The following is a 9,411-nucleotide window of genomic DNA, read 5'->3' as shown; positions in this document are numbered from 1 at the left end:
AAGCAAGCACTTCATGCTGGATCTCTCCAAGTAGCAAAGGAGATTATTTTGAATATTCTTTCCTGTTTGAGGGAGCCGGCTGGGTTACACCAGCAGAGCCACCAGAGCACAGACCAGACCCCAAGAGAGGCACACAGCTTCTCTGCTATTCAGCATCTCTCGTGCTCCAGCACAGCAGAGAATAAACACGCCTTGGTCTGAAGGAAGCCTTCAATCGTCAGGACATCACATCCCGTTTCAAAGAAGGTACGTTCATCCGAGACAGAAAATGAGAGATATTTCAAAGTGTTCACCATTAATTTATCATTTAATATAAATGCTGACAGAAAAGCAGATACGACCTTGTAGACACTTTCATCTATTTACAAACCAAGTAGCGAATCACCACCTTTCCACTCAATAAAGTATTTGTTTGTTGAATCTGCAACTCAAAGGACCCTTACATGCTATCTGGAAGCAGGGTGAGGCTGAGTCAGCTTTAGGAGGGAGAAAAACACGGGGAAGAGAGAAAAGGAAATCGCATTTTGACATATGGCTTTTTCTACATAACCACCATGCACACACAACAGGTCTCCGCTTCCTCGTTCTTTAATAAGAAGTAACACTGTTGGCTCTACAGGTTAAAAAGGAAAGGAGGAGACAAACTCTGCCTTTTGGATCTCTGGATTCTCTTGCCTTTTGCCTCCTTCAATCTGCTCTGTCCCACTTCAGCACAATACCTAAAGCTTTTCCTTTCACATTTTAAAAAGTCTATTGCAGGAGTAAAGACACAGGGAGTCAGATAGAGTGAACTCTTCTACTCTTTTTGTCATCTCAGAGACTTTCCAACAGGCAGCAAAGCCTCTAACATTTCAAGGAAAGACATCTCAAAGCCTTACACGCCTCAGTGTCTCCCCACGACTAGACCTGTATGTACAAAGCTTCAAATTTCCCCTGAACTTGCAAAGAATTCAGTTTATGGAATTCTTCTCAAACATCTTACTTAATCTCTACTACTAAAAGTGTTCTGGTAATTACAAGCAATACATATTCACAACATCACTCCAACAGCCAGCCATCCCCATAAGGCTCAAGATTTTTTTTTGGATGGGGAAGAAAAGCAGGAAAGGAAGAAAACAGCTGGAAGAGGAGAAAAGCAAGAAAAGAACCGGTTCAATAAACAGAAATAATGACATTTTGTTTAGCATTGACTTATGAGAACAGCAGACAGGGAATTTCACTTAACCAATATCCTAAATTAATTCAAGAAATAGTTCATAACCTGACTCAACAAATCTCACGGTCTCCTTTATTACCTAGACTATCCTTTTTATTTATTTATTTTTTGTTGTTAAATATACCTCTGCAGGGCACAATCACATACAATCAATACGATTGGAAAATTACATGAGCTCTATCCCAAGCATATATGCACCAATGTTAAAAAGTTATTTATAAAACCAACCAAACAAACAAAAAAATAAACTCCACCCAAAAAGGTGATAATGACTGTAGAATGTCTCGGGGAGACTTGTACAGAACTAATAAGATCAAAGAAAACTAGGCTTACAAAAACAGGAGGAAAAAAATGTCATCTATAGAGAAATCCCACAACTGGAAGCAGACGATTTCAAAGGGCGGGGGGGGAACTGTCACAGAGCAGATCCTGTAACTCTTCCTCCCTCCTCCCACGCATGCCTTGCCTCACCTCTTCTTCCCCATAGTAACAAACACAATGGGGAAAGAGCTCTCGACACTATGCTACCGGTTATAGAAAACGGGGAAAATAATCAAGCTCCAGTACAGTTGCTAAGCTGACTTCAGGGAAAGCTTCTCTTAGCACAGAGGCTGTTTACACAGCAAGCAGAGGCCAAAGGGGTAACGGGAACTTCTTAAAATTAGAAAAACAAAGTCATTTGGTGCGCTAGATTTGCCCACGTTAGAGCAGCTTCCCTTAGGAGAGGCTGTGGATTAAAGGTACCAACTGGTAAACTGTGCAGCAGCTGCGATGTGAACAGTGTTCTCTTCTGTCTCTAGTTGCTTTATACATTTATAAAGTGCTGCTACCAAGTTTCATTTTAAAATGCTAGAAATAAAGAGGTCAGTGCACACGTCCAGTTGTGGGATCCATCCAGTACACAACCTGGTTTGGATGCCAAAGACTTGTGAGTACTGTCTGCCACAGAGTCAGTAAATCCATTTAACATTACAAAGAAGCAAATAATTTCTTAAACATCAAATACTCCACAAGATTTTTTTTCCTTACAGATATATTTTTGCCCATATACATTTCATATGTAATCCCATCATCTTTTTTTTAAATTATTTTCAGAGACACTGCACCACCTGTTGTTTCTATCTTTCCCCAAACTGTGTTTTCTTAAATTGAAACTGATAATGTGTGTTCCTAAAACTTTCATTTGTTTCCTGGAATATGAAAACTTCCAACCTGTATGTCCAAAGATACTCACTTTGTTGGATGAAGTTAGGTACCTGAACATTCCAAAATGTTAAACACCTGGCAATTTGCACTAAAATCATAGATAAACTCACTGAAATTACAGAGATTGCCTGGGAAAAACAATTAATTATTTAGGTTACTAAGCTACAGACATCCAATTTTCATTACTGTGGTCACATATTTTAAGCTTCAAATGACTAGAATGTTCCTGATGCAGAAAGAAGAGGATACAGACAAATCCGAATTCCCACATGCTCTTTTTATTGGGAATTTCCAGAAAAAGCTGCACCCTCTTAACTTACCGTAGTGTTCAGAGAGTTTCTGCAGAATGATATTACACTTGCCATTTAAAAAAATAAAAATCATTATTAAATTAAGTTTGCTCTCCTTTCCCTGCTAATCAAGGCTCTACCTGCATGACAAGAAGTGCCTTGAAGACTGTGACAATACCGAACAGTTACGTTCTTCTTCCTACACAAGAATAAAGACCACATGTTAACTGCGTAAACAGATTTGACTGGGATAACATTCCCCCAAATCGCTTACTTATGTAACTTGAACTTACTCTTCAGCCTCTTTCATCCTCCTTTCAGTAGGAAATAATGCAGTTGATAACAGCTGAGTATGAAAAATAGAATCCCCAATGAGGTTTGACATTTTAGACTATATTTGATCTGAGAAAGATCAAATTGAGCTACATAGCCTGTGTGCTCACATACTGCAAGTACCAGCCATCTGACTTCCAGCACCAAGGCCATACCTTAAGAGGTGGCTCAGAAGAACTGTTTCACTTTCCTCAAATTCAGAGTTTACATGCAAACAAGGCAGATGTTCTTCCAGTTCATTTCTAAATTCCTATTTAGACAACCCAAGAACTTTGTTTCCTTTTTTTTTTTTTGTCCAGGAAATTGAACTATTGTCATACAGAACACTAAGTTGCTGACACACTTTGTTAAAATAAAAAAGTCAGTGCTACCAGCATTGGAAGTGTGTGTTTTCTAAACGTGACAAAATTTGAGTATGACAGTAAGATCATGCCACAGTCAGCCTTGCTGTGTTCCTTCTAGGTACTCTAAGACTACAAATACGTCTTCAAACACACAGACATACACCAAACTTGCATACTGCTGATGTGTTTTTTGTTTGTTTCCCACTTTAGAACAGAGAACATGAGTTGGCACTCCTGCTGTTGAGCTTCCTGATTATTAGCACTGAATTTCTTGGATCATACAAGCGGGTCTGAAACAGCTAGTTTGTACTGGGGTTCTTCAGCAAACTACCCTCTAACCCGCTTCATTATAGTCCAGATTATAGATGGGAATAAGCAATTATGCTACTCAGATTCCTCTCTGAACCTCAAAACCTTAATAACAGTCTGCAAGAGTTTAAGTTATATCAAGGAAGGGAAATGCAAGTGACTTTTTGTATTATCAATGAAAAGCTTCATTCCTAATCTTTTCTAAAGAAGAATTTGCCCCACCTTACTCAATTCTTGCCGTCATGAGACAATGTCATCATACGAGTTTGCTTCTTCCACATCTAATTTAATGTGATGGTAGTTTGACATATCTTTTCATTTCCAATGGGCTTAACAGTCACATCTGCACCACACATTTATCTTTTCCCTTAATTGAAGAGATTTAAAATCAGTGTTCAAGTCAATTTAGATTGAAACTAAGACAAGGCTTCTTTGACAATATAAAACTTCTGTTCCTTCTCCCTCTCTAGATGAGCCACTCCAGCTGGGGGAGTGCACGTGAGACTAAAAACGTGTCAGAATACCCCAGATACATCTCAGTACATTGCAAATTGCACGACTACATGGAATGATTTTCCACAATTCAATGCATGGATAAGGCTTGACAATCAGGAACTTTAAAAAATTTCTATTAGGATAATACAGTCAATTCACAAAACCCTACAAAGATTTGACAATCAAATGGCTACACCAGGAAAAAAAAAGTGTAAAGCACAAGTCTTTGGCTCTCCTTTAAAGAAAAACAGCAGTTTACCATGTTTATACAGATCCCCCGTTTGCCTACCAGTAGGGGCAATATCACATTTGTGCATCACTGAGTAATAACACCATTAGAAAAGGCAACTTCACAGAAGTTATTGGCTAAGCGAATTCATTTGAATGCTCTGTTTTGAGGCAGCAAGCTGTCACTGTTACACAATCAGGGAGGGTGAATGGGAAAGCCACAGAAGGAAAGAAAGGAAGGTACAGACAAAAGGGAGAAAATAAGGCTCAGAGGAAACTAGACAAAAGAAACTGAGAAGAAAAAGGACAACAGTGCTGCAAGTTTTGAAAGGTGCTCTGATCTAAAAGAAAAAAAGGGCTACTCTAAAATGGGACAGGATACACCAATACACAAAAGGGGCAGATGAAAACATGGAGATTTCTCCTATTTAGAGAACTAGGGCATAAGAGAAGAAGCAGAGATGGTTACAAGGGAAGAAGGAAAATAACACTACAGAATAAAACAAACCGCTTCTACAATGACCGAATCACTGTTTGACATACTAAAGCTTAACCTAACACCTGAAGCTTCCCATTCTGAGGGGTTTGTCCATGCTGGGGCTGGAACCCAGGTATCAGCAAGTGTTCAAAGGTGTCTACTGCAGTACAAAATTCAGCCTACCTACTAAATGACACAGTAGTGCCATAACAATATTGTAGCATTGTTACTTCTTGCCCCAGTAGAAGGGACTGAGCCACCGTCTAGGTGAGACCAATTTCACTGAGGTAGACAGTATTTCTGTACAGCTGGGGCCATGATAGGACCTAGCAATACAGAGTTGCTCCAGAAGTGCTGTAACCACAAATGCTTCCCTTACATGTACTATCAGTGGTACTAGCATGCTTTTTCATAAAAAGTGAAAATTTACGTGCAGCTTTGAGAAAGACTTAAAAGCATGCGCTGTATTTTTGCTGTTTGACTTGAGTAAACTCAGCTTTTCCAGGGAAGCAAGGAAAACGCAGGAGGAGGGGGAAAAAAACGCAAAGCCAAAAATCAATATTGTTGGTAGATATTAAACAAACTGTTTAACAAGCCGAACTATAATACTGGGCAAACAGGCCATTCACCTGGACACATTGATCACAACAAGGACACTACGCACAAAGTACAGCACGGAAAGCTGGACAAAGGAAAAAAACAACAGTAAGGTCTCCCTTCTAATCCAAAGGTTTTGGAAGCATTCACCATATGTAGGCCAGCAAAGGCAATCTGAATAGCTTCACTATTAATAGAATACCTCCCAAGCGCAGAAGTGGAGAGAAGGGGGAGAAAAAAAGGTAACTCAATCAGGAAAGGAAAATAGCTGGCACAAGTAGTAAAAGGTGAAAAGTATTTTGCCCCTCCACACTTTTCTTCCTAGTGTTGAAAATGAATCTGTAGTTTCAAACTCATCATAACCATTTTTGAAAATTCAGTTTACATAAACTGAATTCAGTTTACATAAAAAAACACTGCAATCAAAGAAAAGGTACATTCTGGGCTTGTCCTCCTAGATGCGAATATTGCACTCATTATCTCAGCTAAAACGAGCTCCCTGTGTTAATAAAGACAGGGCAGGAAGAAGAGTTAAAACCAACGAGGAGGTGGCTGACCTGACGGTGGTGCTCTACGCTTAAGGATGGGAGAACGCAGCATGGTGCCCGTGGCAGCTGAGTGGTGAGCGCACTGCCAGGGGAACCCGCTACTCATCGCCAAGCCCAGGGCGGAGGAGGGAGGAACAGACCTGACAGGCTCAAAACTGCATCAGCCCAGTTCTGCTCGGCTCCTAAGGGAGCGGCTGGAATGCTAGGCTTCAGGTAGGAGATATGGATGGATGGGGGCAGGCGAAGCTGTTCTAGTGCAAAGACGATTCTTCGCTGAAAGTTAAAGAGGGATTTAAAAAAAAAAAAAGCAAGCTTCGAAACTACTCTTAGCAGTTAAGAGGCCAAAGTTCAACTAAGAGAGAAATAAACCTGTGTAAAGACATATGGAGAATGTGGGTGTGCGCTGAAAAATGCCTTTATTTTCATTCAGTGCTTCTACCTCCCAGACATTTGATCACAACAGCTGCGCTCATGCGAAAAAATTCTTAAAACATACCCAATATATATACAGATATAACTACGTATATATGTATATATATATTTATATATAAATTTTTATTTAAATAAAAAAGAAAGCTCGAATCCCAAGCCAATATGTGTATCAAATCCTTGACCAGCCAGGTCTGTAGGGCATAATCAAATTCAATGTGAAATAGTATACAAACGCGGTGCCTTGACTGGGCAAATTAAATAATTGCTACTCAAAAGAGTCTTCTGTTTGGACTCTCCTACTGGTAGGCAATAGTGGGACTGTATCCCCTCCCACCCCCCATTTTGTTTTATTTAACAGTATGATGAATGCAAAGCTTAGCCCAAGGTAGCTATGACCTCAGCAGGAGTTAAGGTTAAGGAAAAAACTAAAAACCAAGAAAATTATTAACTCTTGCTTTACCCAACCAAAGCAATGCAGTAATTTATTACATAACCAGTGCTTTCTGATTTAGTAGTCTAACCCAGAAAGAAAAAAGTGAGAATGGGCCAAGAAGATGCAGAGGGAGCAGCACTTTAAAATTAATCTCCACAGAGTTCTTTGTATACAGGGTCTCACCCCAGTGCATGCAGATAAGTCAAAAAAATGTGCAGCAAGAACAATTTTTTTTTTAATTTTAAAGAAAACAGATCTAGAAAGGCTTACAGTTTTTCCAACTTAAGCTTAAAAAGCCAAACTTGCTTTTCACTATTATTGTCAGGATCAATGCTGAAGCTTACATGGCATTTTTGATGCAACTTTCCTCCTGTGAAACAGGAATCTAGGAAAGACTCTGTGCAGCAGTGACAGATAACCTGCAAATTGATTCTGAGGCGTCTGATATTGATACACACAGACCCTAAAACAATGGGAACCTTAAAAGAAAAAAAGATCTGGTTTTGAAAGATTACTATCACTTATGTGCACAAATCAATGACGACTTTCTGTCAGAAAAAGGCTCTTACAACAGTATTACAACTAATTAACCGGTGTACCATTGAACAGAAATAAGAAAACAATCAGGTCATAGAAGAAATTATGATGTTTTGATAATAATTAAATAGCTGTGAAGAAATAAAGGCAAGAGTTGCTGAGAGGGCGGCACACTTTAAAAATCTGTTTCAAAAAGCAGAGGTCAGAAAGCCCCTTTGCATTAACCTAATTGTACAGACTTTGGGTATGCTTGTTTTAAAGGCCCAATGAAATGGGAAACAAAACAAAAAAAAACAAAAACAACAACAAAGCAACAAATGCTGGACGATCCAGCACAGTTGAGCAACTCATCTGCCGTTAACATCCTTCCAGCAACTGCACAGCCTTGTTTTTCTTGTTTGCTGTTTCTAGAGATTATGTCTTGCTTGTGCTGCACAACCTTCACTGGTTACTTAAGCCTCTCTACCCCAAGCCCCAGCTAACCAGCTTCAGAAATATCCATGTTGTAGTAGACCAGTCTGCATTCAGCTGATCTCCTTAGCCCCAACAGAAAACAACATGCCAGCAACCTCTAAATAAAATAATGTGTATTGGACACTTCTTCTGTTCTCGTTTTTAATCACACGTGCTGCGATGGGGCTTACACTATGGACTGCACTGGCTGCATTGAAAAGATTCTGTCATTTGTACTTTTAAGTTATTTAAACAAGAATAGGTCTCGCAAAACCTAGGGTTCAGTTCCTAGCTACAAGGGGAAGATTTATTTTAAGAATTAAATTTGCTGCACATCTTTTGACACTGCAATTCACAGCTACTCTCCAACCCTAATTCCTTGTTTACTCTTAGATCATACAAGGAAGCGGCCAGGTTGTTTTATTTGTTGAGAAATTAAAGTGATAAGGAACTATGCACTGGCTATGTAATAATACCAAAATAAAAGAAAAACCTACTTCATTAAGATCATACAATTAATCAAACAGAGTATATATATAATATCTTTTTTTTTAAGCCCTGGGACCCAAGGCGTCCAAAGTTATTAAAATAAAGTTCATTCACAGAACAAAAACAAATTTAATTTGAATCGCTTGCAGATACTGCTAATTTTCATTTTTTTTTTAATTAAAAAATGCGTTAATGTGAACTATGTGCAGGATTTGTTTCTAGTAGTTGTGTTTGTGCACATTGCCTCTGGACCTGCTGCTCTGCTACTGCTGTTACTCCTAGGTTTCTCCAATCACCCCTGGAAAAAAACATGATGGAAGCTACCAACACCCCAGCAAAAGAAACTCTGGGGTATGCTGGCCTCACTTCATGGAGCAGATGTGGGCGTAACTCCCACTCTCTGGGAGTCGTGGTTGTCTCCTCCTCCCTCTGGGTCCTCTGACAGGCTGAGAGATGCTGTCTTGTTTGACAGGAGGCCGATGTTCTCTTGTGTCAAGGCGGATCCATTTGGAACATCACTGCTGAAAGAAAGTTGCAAGGAGAAAGGGGATGGGGGTGAAGAGAAGTAATTACCCAAGTTTTTTTTTTTTTTAAGCAAAAGAACTTCAATACTTGCTGCTGTAGCACTTCAATAAACAGTTCTGAACACATGTAGGCATGTAAAGACAAGCCTTGTCCAATAAACAGGTCGCCTCCTATGCTTCAGATACTTATCAGAGAGAAAAGAAATAAGGCTAATTGCAGAGCAGAACTCAAGGACTGGTTATAAGAAGCGTGGACTTCATAAGCTATTGAGATGGATACATTTCCTGAATAAATACACTTTCTGAATAAATATGCAGATTCCAAACCGCTCACGTGAAGTTTTATAAACTTGACTTAATGAAACATCTGCAGCACTTGAGCCTTTCTGGTTTAAGTGTAACTGAGGTAGCTAACAGAAAACAGTTGCTGCACGGACTCCCAGCGTTGCTAGCCAACAACTTATTTCATGTAAGTATGAAATAAAAAGATTAAAGTAAT

The 9,411-nt window shown here is 39.4% G+C and overlaps 1 protein-coding gene across 10 annotated transcripts in view; it reads right to left on the bottom strand.

The window, feature by feature from the left end:
- Positions 1 to 288: 288 nt before the first annotated feature.
- Positions 289 to 9,411, bottom strand: part of RC3H1 (ring finger and CCCH-type domains 1) — a 63,143-nt gene continuing 54,020 nt past the window's right edge. For 5 of the 10 annotated variants that reach the window (XM_050712248.1, XM_035537494.2, XM_035537496.2 and 2 more), the window contains one exon: positions 289 to 8,909. In XM_050712248.1, coding sequence (XP_050568205.1) covers positions 8,756 to 8,909 — 154 coding nt within the window. In that variant the 3' untranslated portion in view covers positions 289 to 8,755. The remainder of the gene's footprint in view (positions 8,910 to 9,411) is intronic. The other 5 variants (XM_035537495.2, XM_035537492.2, XM_050712252.1 and 2 more) reach the window with 2 other exon arrangements.

The sequence above is a fragment of the Cygnus atratus genome, chromosome 8, assembly GCF_013377495.2.
Source record: "Cygnus atratus isolate AKBS03 ecotype Queensland, Australia chromosome 8, CAtr_DNAZoo_HiC_assembly, whole genome shotgun sequence".
Taxonomy (NCBI): domain Eukaryota; kingdom Metazoa; phylum Chordata; class Aves; order Anseriformes; family Anatidae; genus Cygnus; species Cygnus atratus.
The sequence above is the reverse complement of the archived record's forward strand: the minus strand, read 5'-3'. Positions and strand labels throughout refer to the sequence as shown.